At 34.3% G+C, this 21,218-nt stretch overlaps 1 protein-coding gene across 4 annotated transcripts in view; it reads right to left on the bottom strand.

Moving 5' to 3' along the window:
• The window catches only part of LRBA (LPS responsive beige-like anchor protein), a 764,390-nt gene that overhangs the window by 499,910 nt on the left and 243,262 nt on the right, over positions 1–21,218 (bottom strand). For all 4 annotated transcript variants that reach the window (XM_036089189.2, XM_078069304.1, XM_036089190.2 and 1 more), the window contains 2 exons: positions 19,916–20,049; positions 12,317–12,378 (listed from right to left, as the gene is read on the bottom strand). In XM_036089189.2, the coding sequence (XP_035945082.2) occupies positions 12,317–12,378; positions 19,916–20,049 (196 nt within the window). The remainder of the gene's footprint in view (positions 1–12,316; positions 12,379–19,915; positions 20,050–21,218) is intronic.

The raw sequence follows: 21,218 nt of genomic DNA on the forward strand, positions 1-21,218 counted from the left end.
CACAGTCACCTAAAATGATCTACTCAAAAACAGAAATAAAATGAGCAAATAGGGATTGACAGTCCCAAACTCCCCTCCCTGACCCCTTTCTGTGTTTCACTTCAAGTCCTTATAAACTTATATGTTGTATAATGATAATTTGTCTCTCTCATTTGATTATACTTTCTTTAAAAGAAGGGGCTTATCTCAAAAGCATCTGATACATGTCTCCTAAATAAGAGAATACCACAAGCAGGCATAGAGAGGAGAACTCAGAGCAGATAAATTCACACAAAGTTCTGCAGAAAAGTGAGCAGGAAGATGGCAGTGGAGTAGGACCCTAGGCTCACCTTGTCCCATGAACACAGCTAGATAACTATCAAATCAGTCTTAATACCCCAGAAATTCACCTGAAGACTGACAGAACAAACTCTACAACTAAAGGGAGAGAGGAGGCCACATGGAAGAAGGTAGGAAGTGCAGAGACATAGTTTAGGGGAGAAACAGATCACAGCTGCTATGGAGGGGAGGTAGCCGTGGGCACAGAGAAGGGCAAGAGAGAGAAGAGCACACAGGGGATCACACAAGGAGAACGTTTCTCCAAAGACACTGGCTTGGAAAATGAGAGGGGCTGAATTTCGAGAGTTCCTACAACCAGTGGGGCTCAAACCTTGAAGTTTAAAAGGTCAGCAGGCTTGGCTGCTCCTGGAGAGAAGGCAGGCAAACCACACAGGAACAGATAGCATATAAACAGCGATCTGAGTGGGGAGATTATTCACTCTTCTCAGGGGTGTCCCTGAAAGGCAGCATTCACACAGACACCTCTCCAGGAACAAATGAGGTGGATGGCACCATTTCCCTTCCCTGCTCCTCAGTAAACACAGAGCCACCTTCAGGGAGAAGCATAACACCAACACTGGCGGCCTACCTTGCTTATATCAAGCCCTAGCACCCTGAATTTCAGTGGAACTGCCTGTCTCAGTCATACCTGCCTCAATTCCAGCACAGCAGGCCTCACCCACAGAAAACCAGCACAAACCCCCCACACCACACCTCCCAACCACAGTTTCACACGTTATTAATTCCAGTGGAGGTGGTGACAGGTCTCATTTCACAAGCAGGCCACAGCACACCTAGTTAAAACTTGCCCCATCCAGGCCAGGGACCAAAAACACTGCCCACAGCAGGCAAGGAGAGCCTCTGCAGACAACTGGCCTGAAGAATAAAGAGGTGGAACAGAACAGCAGAGCACATGCATCACACACAGGAGACACTTCCCAAAATGCCAGGCCCTGGGCACTACATAATCTCTTTTTCATAAAGACATCACTTTCAGAAGCAGGAGACATAAATGGCCTTACCAACACACATAAGAAGGCAAAGAATTAGACAAAATGCCAAAATGGAAGAATTTATCCCAAATGAAAGAATAAGATAAGGCCATGGCCAGAGAATTAAGCAAAACAGATGTAAGTGATATGTCTGATTGAAAATTTAAAGCAATGCTCGTAACAATACTCAATGGGCTTGAGAAAAGAAGACATCAGGAGCGCCTGGGTGGCTCAGTTGTTAAGCGTCTGCCTTCGGCTCAGGTCATGATCCCAGGGGCTTGGGATCGAGCCCCACATCAGTCTCCCTGCTCAGTGGGAAGCCTGCTTCTCCCTTTCACTCTCCCACTCCCACTGCTTGTGTTCCCTCTCTCACTGTCTCTGTCAAATAAATAAATAAAATCTTTACAAAAAAAAAGAAAAAGAAAAAAGGAAAAGAAGACATCAGTGAGACCCTTATCCTACAGATAAAAGAATAGTTAAAAAAGAACTAGACAGAAATGAAGAGTGCAATAAACAAGAGTACAAATATACTTGGTGCAATGAACAGAAGGCTAAAGAAGCAGAGGAACAAATTAGTGACGAAGCTGAACAAAAGAGAGAAAGAAGAATTATACAAAATAAGAACAGACTGAGAGAACTCAGTGACTCCATCAAACATAGTAACATTCATATTATAGAAGTCACAGAAGAAGAAGAGAGAGAAAAGGGGGCAGAAAATTTGAAGAAATAATAGTTGAAAATTTCCCTAATCTGGGAAAGGAAACAGACATCCAGATCCAGGAGGCACAGTGAATTCCCATAAAAATCCACAAAACAGGCCAACACTAAGACATATTGTAATTAAATTTGGAAAATATAGTGATAAAGAAAAAAATCTTAAAAGCAGCAAAACAAAAGAAGTCCTTACTTACAAGAGGAAAACCCATAAGGCTAGCTGGACATTTTTCACCAGAAATCTGACAAGCCAGAAGAGAGTGGCATGATATATGCAATGTGCTAAATGAAAATCTGCAGTCAACAATACCCTATCTAGCAAGGTGATCATTCAGAATAGAAGGAGAGATAACAATTTTCCCAAACAAAAATTAAAGGAGTTTGTGACCACTAAACCATCATTGTAAGAAATATGAAAGGGGACTCTTTGAATGGAAAGGAGAGACCAAAAGTGACAGTATAAAGGCAGAAACACAAAAGCAGTTGTACAAATGAGAATCTCTGTAAAAATCAGTCAGGGAACTCACACACACAAAAAAGGATATAAAATATAGTAATATATACCTAAAACATGGGGAGATTAGAAAAGAATGGGTTCAAACATGAACATCAATCAACTTAATATAGACTATTTAATATATACAAACCTAATGGTAACCATGTATCAAAAACCACTAATAAACATGTAAAGAATAAAAAAAAAAGAAGAAGAAAGAAAACAAACATATCACTAAAGAAAATCAGCAAAATATGAAAGAGACAAAGACAAGAAAGGATCAGAGCAAATCTCCAGAAACAACCACAAAACAATAAAATGGCAATAAATACATATCTATCCATAATACTTTGAATGTAAATGGACTAAATGCTCCAATCAAAAGACACAGGGTGTCAGAATGGATAAAAACAGAAGCCCTATCTATGTGCTACCCAAAGGGCCTCATTACAAACTAAAGGACACCTGCAGATTGAAAGTGAGGGGATGGAAAAACACCTATCATGCAAATGGAGGTGAAAAGAAAGCAAGAGTAACAATACATGTATCAGAAAACCAGACTTTAAAACAAAGACTATAACGAGAGACCAAGAAGGGCACAATAATAAACAAGAAGCTATAACAACCTTAACTATTTATGCACCCAACATGAGAACACACAAATATATAAAAGATTTAGTAATAAATATAAAGGAACTAACTGATAATACAATAATAGTTGGGGACGTTAACACCCCACGAACATCAATGGACAGATCATCTAAACAGAAACACAATAAGGAAACAATGGCTCTGAATAACACAATGGACCAGATGGACTTAACAGACATATTCAGAACATTCCAAACTAAAACAGCAGAATACACATTCTTTTCAAGTGCACATGGAACATTCTCCAAAACAGAACACATATTAGATCGTAAAACCGAACTCAACAGTGCAAAAAGACTGAAGTCCTATCATGCACCTTTTCAGACCACAATGCTATGAAGCTAGAAGTCAACCACAAGAAAAAAACTGGAAAGACCAAAATACATGGAGGTTAGACAATATGCTACCTAAAAAAATGAACGGGTCAATCAAGAAATCCAAGAAGAAATTTAAAAATACATGGAAACGAATACAAATGAAAACACTGCGGTCCAAAACCTCTGTGATGCGGCAAAAGTGGTACTAAGACAGAAGTATATGGCAATACAGGCCTACCTCAAGAAGCAAGAAAAATCTAAAATAAACAACCTAACCTTACACCTACAGGAGCTAGAACAAGAACAAACAATGCCTAAAGCTAGCAGAAGGAAGGAAATAATAAAGATTAGAGCAGAAATAAATAATATAGAAACTAAAAAACAACAGATCAATGAAACCAGGAGCTGGTTCTTTGAAAAAAATCAATAAAATAGATAATCTTCTAGCCAGACTTACCAAAAAAGAAAAGACAAAGGACCCAAATAAATAAAATCACAAATAAGAAAGGAGAAATACCAACCAACACCACAGAAATACAAACAACAGTAAGAGAATATTATGAAAAACTATATGCCAACAAATTAGACAACCTAGAAGAAATGGATAAATTCTCAAAAACATATAAATTATCAAAACTGAATCAAGAAGAAATAGAAAACTTGAACAGACAGATAACCAGCAAAGAAACTGAATCAGTAATCAAAAAACTCCCAACAAACAAAACTCCAGGACTAGAATGCTACAAAGGCAAATGCTACCAAACATTTAAAGAAGAGTTAATACCTATGCTTCTCAAACTTTTCCAAAAAATAGAAAAGGAAGGAAAACTTGCAAATTCGTTCTATGAGGCCAGCATCATGCCAATACCAAAACCAAATAAAGACACCACTAAAAAAGAGGAACTACAGGGCAACATCCTTGATGAACATGGATATAAAAATTCTCAATAAAATCCTATCAAACCAAACCAAACAATACATTAAAAAAATTATTCACCATGATCAAGTGGGATTTACTCCTGGGTTGTGAGGGTAGTTGAGTATTCAGAAATCAATCAACGTGATACATCACATTAATAAAAGAAATAAGAACCATATGATTATTTCAAATAGATGCAAAAAAAAAAACACATTTAACAAAGTGCAACACCCATTCATGATAAAAACACTCAACAACGTAGGGTTAGAGGGAACATATTTCAACATAATAAAGGCCATAATGAAAAACCCACCGCTGATATCATACTCAATGGGGAAAAACTGAAAGCTTTAGCTCTACTGTGAGGAACAAGGCAGGGATGTCCACTCTCACCACTGTTGTTCAAATAGTACTGGAAGTTGTAGCCACAGCAATCAGACAACAAAAAGAAATAAATGGCATCCAAATCATCAAGGAAGAAGTAAAACTTACACTATTTGCAGGTGGCATGATACTCTACACAGAAAACCCAAAAGAGTCCACCAAAACACTGCTAGACCTGATGCACGAATTCCGTAAAGTCACAGGATACAAAATCAACATACAGAAATCTGTGACATTTCTATACACTAATAATGAAGCAGGAGAAAGAGAAATTAAGGAATCAATCCCATTTACAAATGCACCAAACACAATAAGATCCCTCAAATAAACCTAACCAAAGAGGTGAAAGACCTATACTCTGAAAACTACATACTACTGATGAAAGAAATTGAAAGAGGACACAAAGAAATGGAAAAACATTCCATGCTCATGGATTAGAAGAAGAAATACCGTTAAAATGTCTATACTACCCAAAACAATCTATAGATTTAATGCAATCCCTATTAAAATACCAACAGCATTTTTCACAAACTAGAACAAACAATACTAAAATATGTGTGGAACCAGAAAAGACCCTGAATAACCAAAGCAACCTTGAAAATTAAAAACAAAGCTGGAGGCATCACAATTCCAGGCTTCAAGTTATATTACAAAGCTGTAGTGATCAAAACAGTATGGTACTGGCACAAAAACAGACACAGATATCAATGAAACAGAATAGAAAACCCAGAGAGGAACCCACAACTATATGTTAATCTTCAACAAAGCAGGAAAGAATATCCAATGGGAAAAAGACAGTCTCTTCAACAAATGGTACTGGGAAAACTGGATAGCAATATGCAAAAAAATGAAACTGGACCAATTTCTTATACCAAACACAAAAATAAATTCAGAATGGATTAAAGACCTAAATGTGAGACCTAAAACCATAAAAATCCTAGAGGAGAACACAAGCAGTAAGTTCTTTCACCTTGACTGTAGCAACTTCTTCCTAGCAACTTCTGTCTCCTGAGGCAAGGGAAACAAAAGCAAAAATAAACTATTGGAACTTCATCAAAAAAAAATAAAAAGCTTCTACACAGCAAAGGAAACAATCAACAAAACTAAAAGGCAACCTACAAAATGGGAGAAGATATTTGCAAATGACATATCCGATAAAGGGTTAGTATCCAAAATATATAAAGAATTTATACAACTCAACGCTCAAAAAATAAATAATCCAATTAAAAAATGGACAGAAGACATGAATAGACATTTCTCCAAAGAAGACATACAGATGGCCAACAGACACATGAAAAGATGCTTAATATCATTCTTCACCAGGGAAATGCAAATCAAAACTAAGTGAGGTATCACCTCACACTTGTCAGAATGGCTAAAATCAACAAAACAAGAAACAACAAGTGTTGGTGAGGATGTGGGTTGGTGAGGATGTGGAGAAAGGGGAACCCTCTTGCACTGTTAGTGGCAACACAAACTGGTGCAGCCACTCTGGAAAACAGTATGGAGGTTCTCCAAAAAATTAAAGATAGAACTACCATATGATCCTGCAATTGCACTACTAGGTATTTACCCAAAAAATTCAAAAATACTTATTCAAAAGGATACACACACTTCAATGTTTATAGAAGCATTATCTACAATAACCGAATTATGAAGATTCCAAATGTCCATCAACTGACGAATGGATGAAGATGTGGGATGTGTGTGTGTGTGTGTGTATAATGGAATATTACTCTGCCATAAAAAAGAATGAAATCTTGCCATTTGTAACAACGTGGATGGAGCTAGAGAGTATTATACTAAGCAAAATAAGTCAGTCAGAGAAAGACAAATACCATATGATTTCACTCATATGTGGAATTTAAGAAAAAAAAAAAAAAACGAGCAAAGGAGAGGGAAGAGAGAGAGAGAGGCAAACCAAGAAACAGAGTCTTAACTATAGAGAACAAACTGACAGGTACCAGAGGGGAGATGTGGGGGATGGGTTAAAATAGGCAATGGGGATTAAGGAGTGCACTTGTGATGAGCACCCATGATATATGAAGTGTTCAATCACTGTACTATATACCTGAAACTAATATTACACTGTGTGTTAACTAAGTGGAAGTTAAATAAAAAACTATAAAGATAAGTAAATAAATCAAGCTAGCAAAAAAGCAAGCAAGCAAGCTCTATAGAAGAGACAGCATTTGAACTGAACCTGATAGACCCTAAAAACAAAACATTCTAAAACCATAGTCAGTGGCCTCACCACACTGCTGTATAAAAGCTCCAAGCTATAGGATTTCCTTATAGGAAAAAATATGCATTATGTTAAGAAGACATTTATATTTCCAATGAGCAACTTATACTCAAAATTCCTATTCTGTGGCTGGCAAAAAGATAATCCTTTGTTTAACTAGCTCAATTATTTCTTTAAAAAAAAAAACCCACATCACTTTCTTAATACTAGATAGTGAATTTAAATGAAAAAAGTTTACGCTGAGTATCCAAGCACCACAATTAAAAGAAATACCCTGTGTTCCATTTATATTAAATTCTACAATGAGTAAAATTCAGTCACTGTAACAGAAGTCAAATCAGTAGCAACTTGAGAAAACAGGGATGGAGAATGATTGCAAAGAGGTACAGGGAACTTTCCAGACTGAAATGGTTATTACATTGTTGTGTATATGCCAAAATTCATCAAACTGTAAACTTAAAATATGTACATATATACTGTATGTAAACTGTACTTCAACAAGTTGATTTTTTTAAAAAAGGTAAAACTGACTAAGCCAAAGGACAATGAAAAAACAAAGACCCTATTTGTAAATGAACATGACTACAGAATTGGGTTCAGACAAGATAGTTGAAAATAAAAATGAACACTTAATACACACCTAATAATATACAAGAAATATGGGTATATTTCATAATGAAAAAGACCAAAATGCAAAAGCCCAAAATATGTTGACTTATGACCACTGTTACCATTCAATCATTAATTACACAATTTTATAAACATTTGGTTGAATAGTAATAATGCTGGATGCTGGAGATACAAACAAAACACAGTGCTTGCCTTCAAGAAACTTATAGTCTGATGGGAGAGAAATAAAAATCACAGGCAACTTAAACAATGAAAGGAATAACAGGCAGTGAGAGCTCTGGATGAATACTAGAGTTAGAGCCTTGGGGCAGAGAGGAGTCAAAGAAAGCTTTCCATTTCCAGAAAGACTGCCGTGTAGCTGGAAGCTGGATTATTTATTTATCTATAAATACTCACTAAGCAGCCAGCATGTGCCAGGGACTGTGCTGAGTACCAGGTATACTTTAATAGGCAAAAGAGAAAGAGTTGTTACCTTCACAGGGCCTAGAGTACAGACAGGGAGGCTGACAATAAAAAAGTAACAAGTGCAACAGGTATACCTAAAATTGGTGGTACATTCTATGAGGAGTGCTAAAATGAGGATAAACAAAAAGATACCAACTATAGATATGATGATCTGAGAAGAGGACAATTAAGCTGAGTTCTGAATGATGAGAAGAAGCCAACAATTAGAGTCACTTTAGGGAAAGAAAAAGCATACGCTAAGAGACAAAATTATGATGGCACATTTGGGTAACTTTAAATAGTTCAGCATAGTTTGACAACATATAAACTGAGCGTGAGACTATAAAAAGAAAGTGGTAAGAAAGAAGGTCCAAGCAGTAAGTGAGACCTATTAATGAAGGACACTTTTGTGCCATATTATAGAGCTGGTTTGCTTTTCTTCCCCCACCCCCCACTTTGGTTTGTTTCAATTACCTACTTTACTCAAAATACTCATCACAACTACAAAAAGGAAAAATTCATGAAATAAAAAGTCAAGTGCAGTAACATTAATGTCATATATTTAGAAGAGATACACTTAAAAAGGAGAAGAAAACTAGATTTAGAAAAAAAATTACAGGACACTGAAGGGAGAAACATTTTACTATAAAGATTCAGGGAAAAAAAAAAAAAAACCAAGTAGCAAAAATCCAAACATAAAACTGACATAAAAGAATCATAAAAATGGTAACATCTGGTTCTTATTCTAATTTTTAAATTAATAATTCAGGGGTATAGAAAGACACACCTGAATCTAAAATGACCAAACCTTATCTCATAACCTTCATGTAAAAAAAAAAAAAAAAAATTCCAAAATAGGAACAATCTACATATTTTGATAAAAAATTTTTTAAAGAAAAATCAGACTAACAGTATTTTAAATTAAGTTTTGCTGCTAATTAATTACTCGGACAGGATGCTAGGCCAGACTACATGGTGCTTCTAGTTTTTCTATATACTCTATGCATTTCTGATAAATGGGGAAAGAATAGATGACCTGGCAGAAGGCTCAGACAATAATATGTGATTTACAGGACATGAATGCAGCTACCATAAGATTTATCTGACAGCCCTCTCCGATAGTGGACTGTTGAGTATCCGATGGAATGATTTCTAGTCTAGAAAGTCTACTACTGAGTAGCCATACACATTATTTATTTATTAGATGTTTTGGGTTGAAACCATTTTTAAATGATGCACTTCACAATGCACAGTCATAAATTTAGCTTTAAACCCAAGAAGGGAGGTAGTGTTATTGGAATGTATGTCAGACTGAATTAGGATGAGCAAAGCAACGCTTTTATAAAGTGGCCTTGAATGCAATGTCAATTCTTTCAAAAATGATATTAATGTCAAATGAGCATGATACAAACACTTTACACAATGCTAGAATAATATTACTTGAAATATTTAGCATTTCCTTTAAATTCATATAGATTTCTACAGGGTTTATACACATATACAACAAATACTAGACACAAATAAGTTACATGCTTGTGAAAAACTAAATCTGAAGTATAAATGAGAGTTTGTTCAATTTTTTTCTACACATCAGAGAGTACACAGTTTCCTGAAGAATGTATACAATCTTATCTTAAAGAAGTAAAAAAAAAATTAAATCAAGCTTTGAAGTTTAAGAAGCTCTTGATTTATTTTACATGGGATTCAATATATGAATAAACCTAATTTAATAAATCTTCAGTATTTAACTTTACTCAAAAATGTAATGCTGAGTATGTAAAGAAAGCTTTTCTACTCTAAATAACAGGATTTTTACCTTAACAATGTTAAAATGTAAATGAGATAAAATATGAAATGGTGTCTAATCAACCTAATAATGAATAAGTGAATACTGAAAAATACAATCTTAGTTGAAGCTTCAAGAAAATATATAGTGATCTGTTTAGTTTTAATGACAGCAAACCAAATGTGATCATTTCCACATTTCTTAAATTTAGGCCCTAATCTTTCTTTTGTAATAAAATGTGGCTAATTTAAACACCTTGTTAAAAAGAATGAAAAAGAAAGTAAGTTCTGAATGGATTCAAAGAAAATAATCAGAACATGGCTGACTGTCATGAAATTAACACCAACTAATTTGTAAAGTTTTAAATCAAATTTGCAGATGTTAAGTTCATAAGCATATCCCATTATTTATGTGATTAAAAAGGAGTTTTTGACCTGATCTTTCGATCTTTGGCATTTAATCCTCTCCATCTCCCCTTAAAAAATTAATTAAAATTTTAGCAATATGCTAGCTTTTCACTTCCCACCCTATCTCAGACTAAAAAAAATTATCAATCAAACTCAAGTCATCCCCACCCAGTATCTGCAAAATGTCGACTTCAAATTCAATTTCATATCTCTTAAGCTTTCATGTAGAAAAAGACAGTTCACTTCTTAACAAAATAAATCACTTTTGTGATTGCCAATCTGACCTCTTTGAATTAGGAAAATTCAAAGTGAAAAATGTAATTATCACCCCGGAACAATCTGTATACATCTGGAGCTAATTCTGGCTTCATTTTTCACATCATTTTTCACACTGTGCTACATCTTACAGAGATGCCATGGAACTTTTGAAGAACTCATAAAAAATGGTAAGGACTTCAAATAACCAATAATGTATTTGATTTTATTCACACAAAAATCTTGAGAATATCTGACTTTTGCAACTTACTCTACTAAGTGATCTTTATATCCTATTTGATTGGATTAGTATTAAACAGCACTTTGACATACGTGATAAATAGGTGCATTAAAACATGTCATTCTTCATCTTTTTAGCTTCTAACATTCAGCTATATCAAAATTCACCTATGAAACGATTGTATCAGTATAAACAATTTCATACTCTGTGAAGAAACATCCAAAATGGTAAGCAAATGCTTCTTAAAAGTAAGGGTAATTTTGTATTGGTTTAAGAATGGCATATGGTAATTTAGATCCAAGAAATAAACAAGCAATTATTTCAAATCAGATTAATTAATGAAAAATTTTCTACATTAAGCTTTTTAAAGGAATGGAGTTTTCTAAAGGAGATGATTAAATTATAAAAACATGATTCTTGCTAAATCTAAGAATAATAAGCTCACTAGAAACATAACTAGTCCTCACAAGTTCATTATAAAAATCCATTAGATGTAATCTCTAGAAGTAATTGTTCTTATTGCATTTTATTGACAATGCATAGTATTGATTTTTCACACCTTCTATGATTCTTTAATTTGTATTCATGAAATGTCCATCAGCACAGTCTAAATAAATTTGGCAATATAGGTGCTAAAATGAATAAATCGATGCAAAGAAACATTAATTTTGCATTATCCTTATTCGTCAGGCAAGTAAACCACAAGAGTTGTAAATGAAGGTCAAAGGTTTTGAAATGGGTCAGAACCCTTGACCTCTAGACCAATACCCTTCCTATTAAAAAAGGCTATTTTAAAGTTTTAAGTAGGGGAATTTACTACCAGCAAGATATCATTTTTAAAAGACTACAAAGAAAACTCTCAATAAAAACATTCATCTGTTTAATTGCAAAACAGAAAAGAAAAACCATTAAAAGATACATGATTTTTATGTAAGTTTTCTAAAACTCATTAAAGTTTACCACATGAGGTATAAAATTTCTGAACACTGAAAGCAATTTTGCTTTAGGAATTTATTTACTACATCTTATTATGATGGCTGCCATATTTTTGTTGATGTTTTCCCAAATCTACTCTGTATGTCAAAAATAATTAGCAATGACAAGAACTCAAAATTATTTATCACTCATTTTATAACCTCTACACAAAAGGGAAGTAAACCCATTATTCCTAGGGGAGTCAGAGTGGCACTCCACAAGGTACAGAAATAAATCTGTTTCTATAACCTTAATATATGCAGCAAAGAAATTTAGCCACCTCAAATCATTTGCTCTAGACATTTTTTAATGTGATTCTAAAAACCTGTTTCTCATTCTTCTGTTCCCTCTCAGCACTCACTACAAAATTATCTGCTAGTATCAAAGAAGTAATCCTTTTGCAATACAAATAAAATTATTTTAAAACTGCAAACTTAAACTCTATTATAGCAAAAATTTCTACTAAAACAATTATAACTTCCTTGTAAAATAAATTCATGCAAGAATTTACTTTTAATCCAACATTTATTCCTGTTACTCACCTGAGAACACAGTAGCATAACCAATTCCACAACCGAACTACTAGACTTCATGCAAACCAGACCTATTTTGAAGAGAATTTAAAAGAAAAATTACAAAAGTAAAAAACAAATATGAGGGATTTGTTATACAACTTTATCCAAATTGGTTTTTAAAACAAAATTTAACATCTTGCTAAGAACCAAACCCACACACATTTGATCATATGAGTAAACAAGGTACTGCGTAATTACTTTAAACTTGGTATCAAAACTACCACAATTTTATTTGTAAACTATTTCATTTCAGTATTCAATCTACCAAAACATTAGAACTCCATATATAATGACATTTCACAATACTTAGAAATGTGCACAACATATGCCATATTGATCAATATCATCTACATTTTGTTTTGGAGAGAGTTGATTGTTATACATGCAGAGAAGGGAAATGGCTCCCTGACCTTTGCTTTCTCCACCACACTCTCTCCCTTCAACCCTCTAGCTATCAATCAAGTTTCCATTTTGTTTCATGGCAGCAGACATCCCAAACACTCTTATTAGTACCTTGACCTGTGACCTCACACTAAACCTTAACAGAAGTGCAAGCGTTCTGTTATATACTCTTGATTTCTTATAAATAAATTCATTTACATTTTCTCTGTTTCATTTGCGTTCACCAAAAATATCTCGGGAAGGAACTTCTAAACAATTAATACATATCTAAAGACTTCCTAAATGTTACCAACAAAATCTATAAAAGTTCATTCAAAGAACACTTCATAACCAGTATGTTAAAAAAGCAATGCCCATAATTAAAAGCACTAAATTACATTACTAATAATCAGAAAAATTGTAATTTTTCATTCTATATTTTTCTAAGCAAACACAAGTTTAGAATCCAGGGTGTAACAACTAAAATAATTCCTTGTGGCCCCTCATATGCGCTACACAATTATCTTCTTTCTTTATTCCCATGAAAGCTCTTGCAGGCATCCCATCCCTTCCTAATCTTTCTTTAATGTTCTCGCTCTGTAGTTCTTTTTCCTTATCTCTTTTAGTCATGGGGCCTCATACCTACTGATGGCACACACTGCCATTCTGTAGCTTTAAAAATAGCATTCACGTTAAATAGGTTGCTCCCCCCCCTTCACTTTTGAGAAAAGAACCATGTTTCTCAATGTCTGAAAAAATGTATAACATAGAAATAATGATGATAATAGTGTCAGCACCAGCATAAAAATTAGCTACAGAGTATATACATGTTGCATTAAGAAAGCAGGTCATTAACTTAGACTAAATTATGGTTTCTATAGAGCTGAAATGGGCATAGCTCTGCAGGCTACTACCAAGGCCAAAAGGAAGGGCATAGCAATAGTCCATCTCATTGCTGGTGTAGCCCTCTGCTGGTCTGAAACCTTGTCACTTTACATAAAATGTAAACAACCAGGAAGTTCCATATACTTCAACTTCCAAAAAGTAAACTCATATCTTTCTTCACGTAGGCCATTATTCCTAACTGCTCTATTCTAAAGAAACCAGAATTCCTACCAACTTTCCTTTAATGGCAAAACATTTGGGCTCTGATCTTGCTCAGCCTTTTTTATCCACTCAGAAAAAGACCAATAATGATAAAAAAGGCCTTGGGCCATCCAAAGTTAGAACTCAATGATCAATGAGTTGAGTGTTCAGTGATGGTAAAATAAGTAACATTTCATAGTTTGATTAGAACAATTTATGTGTTTTTTGGAATGGGGTTTTGTAGATTTGTGAAGGATGGGGAGAAGGGCCAAGGCGGATGGTATATTAAATTTTAAAAGAGAAAGGGCTTTAGAGGACAAAAAAGACCTTATATTAGATCTCTAATAATAAGCTCCCTGTCTAAAGGGCATTAATACTGTAAACAAAAATATATAACCTTGGGCACCAACAAATAAGAAGTATCACCAAGAAAGGACTTGGTATCAGGCTGCACAACTTAATCATCTCTCTCTCTCTTTCTCTCTCTCTCTCTCTTGCCCTTGGGTGACATATGAAAAAGGAAGAAATGAATTATAAACCAATAAATCTGTCTTCAGACTCCAAGAATTATCCAAAGGAAGGCCTTAAACAATAGTGAAGTTCTAAGTTGCTGCAGAAGTATTTTCATTTATACACACACACATCCTATTATTGCCCCAGTTAGCAGAAAGCAAACAAGGTACTGTAGCCTCAGAGATCTGTGGGCTCCTAATCCAACTTCCCTAAAAGACTCTCAGAACAATGGTAGGGTTATTTTGCTTGGTTCTATTTTTGGTTCGTTTTTCAAAGATATGCAATTTTAGTCTCTTCAAAAAAGACAAACTCAGGATACCAAAGCCAAGAGTTTTATACTCTTCTGGAGTTTCATAACCAAAGACGACTATAATTTCTTCACCCAAGACTATTTACCCCACCTCCATTATCAATGCTTTTCCTTATTGCTAAATTCAGAAATATTAAATGTCTTACCAGATATTAAGCTGGCAACATAACATCTGAACCCATTGATCTGTCTAAGCTTTCAAGTAGACCATGAAAAACAGTCATGACCATTTGCCATATGTAAGTCTTTTTAAAAATACGTATTTTAAGTCAACTTCGTTTATATAAAAAGAGATGATTACAAACATTATTAGAAGTTTTAATAATAATTTAAGCAAAATGAACTCAAATTCTTATTCTGTATTTTTCTGGTTTTAAAGGTATTTGTATAGGGTGCCTTCGTGGCTCAGTGGTTAAGCAGCTGCCTTCGGCTCAGGTCATGATCCCAGGGTCCTGGGATCGAGTCCCACATGGGGCTCCCTGCTGAGCAGGGAGTCTGCTTCTCTCTCTGCCCCTCCCTACTCCCGTTCATGCGCACGCGCTCTCTCTCTCTCTCCACCCCCCACAAAATAAATAAAATCTTTAAAAAAAAAAAAAGTAAAGGTATTTGTATATATCCTATATGAGCAATGCCCTTTGAATACAACTAACTACTCCTCACCAATCTATAAACACGATATCCACCTTGTAAATACTAATTCCAAATTTCAAATAAACCTCTAATAGGTTCCAGCTTATCATTAATTCTGGTCCTTTTTCTTGAACTTACATCATCAAATGCAGTACTTTGGAAAAACTGAATCATTCAAAAACTTTGTTGAAGACCGCCACCTTCTTTGATCCAGAATTATATTTTCTTCTTTAGACTTTCAAACACCATTTAGAATGATCAATCCACTGATTTTTTTCATTTCTACATGAGCTTTTCCTTCCAATCATTTTCATGTAATACACCTGCCTTTTTTATTCACTTAGAAACTGTGCCAAGTAAATTGTGGTGTGGAACTATCAAAACCATGGAAGAACACTGTCACGCACCTTTTTAGCAAAATAAGATGTTCCATGGTCTTGTCAGAAAACATTGCATAAATTTTGTACAAAGAAGTCCTTTCTATTGAATGACATACTAAGAAAACCAATTTCCTTTTTGTCCACAGAAATATACTATGCACTAATGAATTCTTGAGTTTGATAAAAATTTCTGAGTGCTGCTGGCTCCGTCTTTTTAAATTCATCCTCAGATGGTCTAATAATTATAAAATGTCTTCTTCTATCAATTTTTTCACCTTATCATTAAGGGCAGAAAATGAACAATTCTGAATTCTTAATTAAATTCAGTGAAAGCTGAAAATAAGACCACAAAATGGTGTCCACAAATTTCTTTTACATCGATTACACCAGTATTTCTCAATCTTTTTTTTTTTCATTATTGCTCCCCACTAGGAAGCCATTTCAGACCATTTCTTTCTTAATTGTACCCCCATGAAATTTTAATACTAAAGATATACTATATAGATGTACTGTGGCTCATTGGAGGGTCAGAAACCATATGATACCTAAAATATCTTTGCCCTCCCCAAATACCAGTTTTTGTTCCCACTGAGAAAACAAATTTCTATCTTCTTAAAATATGATCCAGTACTTTGGGAAATGCAGTAAACAGAGGGTGAGCCAAAAGTGAGGATTTATTTTCTAGGGGTAATTCCAGTATTCTTGTCTTCTCATTATTTTATAGTCCTTACTATAGTAGGAATAACTGATGAATAATGGCGAGATAGTAAAATGTTTTAAGGTATAGGAAAATTAAGATCACAAAGACCCCATAATGAATCCTAGATTTATAAAAACATGTCCAATGAACTTACATATGGTATTGTAAGATAGAATAAATTTTATTTTTTAAGTAATTTTCTCTTTGTTTTTGAAAGACCTCTTTAAAAAAACAAAATTAGGGGCACCTGGGTGGCTTGGTCGGTTAAGTGGCTACCTTCGGCTCAGGTCATGATCTCAGGATCCTGGGATCAAGCCCCAAGTCGGGCTCCCTGCTTAGCAGAGAGTTTGTTTCTCCCCCTCTCTCTGCCCCTCTCCTTGCTTGTGCTCTCTCTCTCTCTCTCAAATAAATAAATAAAATCTTAAAAAAAAAAGTCATAAAATATCAATCCTTATGAAAGGTTGAAAAAGAGGGTTAATATCACTAAAGTTAAGACAATCAGAAAATATGTGGTTCTAGGCAAGATGTAACAGGAAGTGTTACTTCTAACTAAACTTTTAAATCTAATCGCAAGCCATCAGAAAATATACGGGACAGAGAAACCATTAAAACCATCAGGAAACAATGGCCACAGAGTGCCAAAATATGTAACATTCTACAGAACAACCAACCAGATTTCTTCAACAAGCCAAAAGCATGAAAACAGAGGGGAAAAAACAGAGAAACTATTTGATATTAATAGTATAACCAAATGCAGTAAATTGATTTTGTTTGTATATTAATTAGAAGAAAATGATTTATAAAAAGACATCTAAATAAAGATGAATATGAACTGAGTATTATATGACATAGAATTATTATCAATATTAGGTGTAATCACAGCAGTTATGATTGTGTAAGAAAATATCCTTTTTACATGGATTATTAATTATTTAAGGGTAAAACGACATAATGTCTAGAACTGTTTTAAGTACTAAAGCAAAATAAAGGGAGGTAGATAATAACAATTATAGCAAAACAAAGATGGTTTGGGAGTTGGTAATAAGTTCATGGTTATTTTATTTTCTACTCCGTAAATATTTAACATTTAAAATATTTTAAATTAAAAAAATCATTTAAGATGAACCATGAGAGACTATGGACCCAGGGAAACAAACTGAGGTTTCAGAGGGGAGGGGGGTGGGGGGATGGGGTAACCGGGTGATGGGTATTAAGGAGTGCACGTGTTGTGATGAGCACTGGGTGTTATACGCAACTAATGAATCACTGAACACTATTATAGTACTATAGTACTATACAGTGGTTAACTGAACATAATAAAAAAAGTTAAAATTTTAAAAAATGTAGAAGTAATAAACTTCTCCAGTGTCTGGTCATACAACTAGTGACTGACAAAGGCAGGATTAAAACCAAGGTCTCCTGTCTTTGAGACTAGTGCTTTTTGTACAGTACCATGCTGCTAACACTTCTACTCAAAACTTTTTTACAATGCACAAAAACCACCACCCAAAACATTTATCACAACTTAAAATACACACATAAGATGCATAAAACTTCTAGATTTCTTTTGCTAACGTTATGAATACAGTCCAATGAGTAGGTACTGCTCAGGTTTATAGGTAAGCAAGAGTGCATCATATTCCTTGTTATCAGTTTAGCAGAACTTACTAAGAAACTGATTCTAAATTAAATTTTGTTCAGAGATCTAGAATTGGCAAGTTCAGTACTTCTGAGTATCTTGTTGGATCTACTATAAAATTCAAAGACCAACTAAAAAGCAACAATGTCTTGCTACACCGAAAAGCTGTAATTAATAATTCATTTTACAATAATGAAATATAGCTCATAAGTCGTCACACCACTTTAAAAAATAAACATTTAACATGTGAAGTATAAATTAGTCCTTCAATTTTTCAATTAATTATCTTTCAAATTTTATTACTTCATTAGATCAAATAGTCCATGCATGGTTGAATAAATTATATCCTTCAGCAGATAAAGTAAATTTCTACCCCAAATTAATTAAATATTTCTAAAATCTGAACTTTTTCAAATAAATTCAATGCTACTTTTTCCCCCCTGTGGAAATGAGATCACTCATCACCAAATCCATATACATGTATAGCACAGATGATAATGAAATTCCTATTTCAGCTAAAGCTTATTCTTACAAAGTGTTGATATCCCTCAATTAATGCTAAGATAAAAGAGTATCATAAACTATTAAACTACCTCTACCTTGCATTTCCATATTCTTATTTGTACAAAAAGAGTGGTTTTTTGGGGCGCCTGAGTGGCTCAGTTGTCAAGCGTCTGCCTTCAGCTCGGGTCATGATCGCAGGGTCCTGGGATCGAGCCCCGCATTGGGCTCCCTGCTTCGCGGGAAACATGCTTCTCCCTCTCCCACTCCCCCTGCTTGTGTTCCCTCTCCCGCTGTCTCTCTCTCTCTCTGTCAAATAAATGAATAAAATCTTTAAAAGAAAAAGGTGGTTTCTTACAAGTTTTAAGAAATTCCTCAAGAGATCATCTTACTCAACAAAAATTTATAACTAAAGCTGTAAACTGATATTTAAAGACACCAGAGTCAGAAAATTACATTTTCCCATGATTTTTCAGCTTTAGGAGAATCAAAGTGTTTTATCGTAAACTATCAACCAAGGACAAAGACAAGCCAGATTTAGCAAACTTCTAGTCCAAACACTTCTAAATAATCAATTCTATATTATTACTGATGAAAGTCCTCTAGCTTATCCTTAAAAAATTCTAGTTATAAGGATGAAGATTGGTATTTTGAAGTCAGTCTATTAAGCTCTTAACTAGAATTGTTTGAAAAGCTATTCTCTGTTGAACTGATATCTGCTGTCAGAGATAGCACTTGGCTGTGTCACCCATTCTAATATTAGAAGATATTCACTACATGCCAAATGCCCCATATTAAAAAAAAAAAAAAAGCCCAAATACTTCTCATTCATTCCATAAACAGAATGGTTTCCAATCCACTCAACAACCAACTTTGCATGCTATCTAGTTTGACACCATCTCAAAGTATACTACCTATAAATGATCCAGGAATCTATGTATGATATAAGTAGGATAGAGTACTACTGTTACTTCTACTCATTTATAAAACAGAATTCTACTAATAAAGACTAATAACACATTCCTCATTTCCTAATATGTGGCAATACACTACTGTTTATACAGACCTTAAGTTCAAGTAAAATCCCAGGTAAATGCCCGCTAATTACTACAACACTAATTTTTCCAACTCTCCATTCTCATAGTTCATTTTAATGCTTTAAAAAAAGAAGTCTAAGTCGTAGTTCTTTGGTTCAGTACATACTTTTCTGCTTCATCCAAACCACTGATTAAAAAATCCAAATCAGATTAGAATATTAGATGAGACATATTTTTCAGAATACAGACTCCATAAGAAATCTTATCAAAGGCTGAAAATACTTGAACAATGAAACTCCATGCATCTCATATTATCCATTTAACCTTGAAAGTTAAATATAAATTTAAATATATATTTATGTAAAGTGACATACAGAAAAATCACTTACTTGTTCCTTCTATAAGCAGTTCTTGTCCATGACTACCCAAAAGTGTCCGAGAAAGAAAAGGTGCAAAATCCACAAAAATCTCTCGCAGAAGAGGAGCTGCCTTTTCCAAAGCATGTTCAAGCTTCTCTGTAATACTAATGGAAAGATGCTATATGAACTATTCATTAGAATTTACAATTTTTAGTTTTTAAAATGAGTTTCCACAGAAATGTAAAATTCATGAGAAATTAAAAATTACATAAAGACTCATTATTGCTATACATATCATTCTTCTGCTGGAATACCCTTTATTATTAAGTTCTATACTACCACCCCCAGTCCTGACAAACAATCTGATAAACAACCGCTCTAAGCATCAGCTCTTATTGGAAATCTTAATGGGTCAGTTGAGAGCACTTGATTTTAACACCATTATGACCTAAAAAAACTACCAAATCCTTATCAAATTTGTCTATTCATGGGGCACCTGAGTGGCTCAGTCAGTTTAAGCATCAGCCTTCGGCTCAGGTCATGATCCCAGGGTCCTGGGATAGAGCCCTGCATTGGGCTCCTTGCTTTAAGGGGACTCTGCTTCTCCCTCTCCCTCTGCCCCTAACCCAACCTGTACACACACTCTCTCTCAAATAAAGTCTTTAAGAGAAAAAAATTTGTCTATTAATAAACCATCAACACCTTCAGTTCAAGAATTATGCCTTCATTTCTAAGTTCTCAGCTGCAGCATACACCATAGACTCCATAAATATTTATAAACTGAATTAGTTTATATTCTTTTTTCATTGACATCTTTACCTCTAAGAATTTTTTTCTAAAGCAATCTGAACAACTTCTCATTTGAAATTAGTATACTTTACTGGCACATTTATAATGATCTCAATTTACATATTAATATGTCTTTGTGACTATATGCACATATACATGTATGTATACACACATAAACACATATACAAACACACAAAAATATATATTTAATGAGTTAAAATAAACAAGCTCCCTGCATTTCAGGAAATTCAGAGGTATCCACAGCTTTAGTTCCTAACTTATAAATGAAACATATATACAAACAGCCACTACTTACCTATTTATTCACATAAGGAGTACTTCATAATACCAACAAGAGTTGCTACTGAAACCGTCAACTGTTAAGCTGATGGAAATTTCTTCTGCCAAATAGCATCTCGTCCTAGGTACTACCCTTAATACTATTCCTCTCTACTTATAGAGATTCACCTCTGGATAGTATCACAACTACAAGATTACACTTACAGCACTCTAGTGTCTATATTTGTAGAGTGCTATGGATTTT

This window comes from Halichoerus grypus, chromosome 3, assembly GCF_964656455.1.
Source record: "Halichoerus grypus chromosome 3, mHalGry1.hap1.1, whole genome shotgun sequence".
NCBI lineage: Eukaryota > Metazoa > Chordata > Mammalia > Carnivora > Phocidae > Halichoerus > Halichoerus grypus.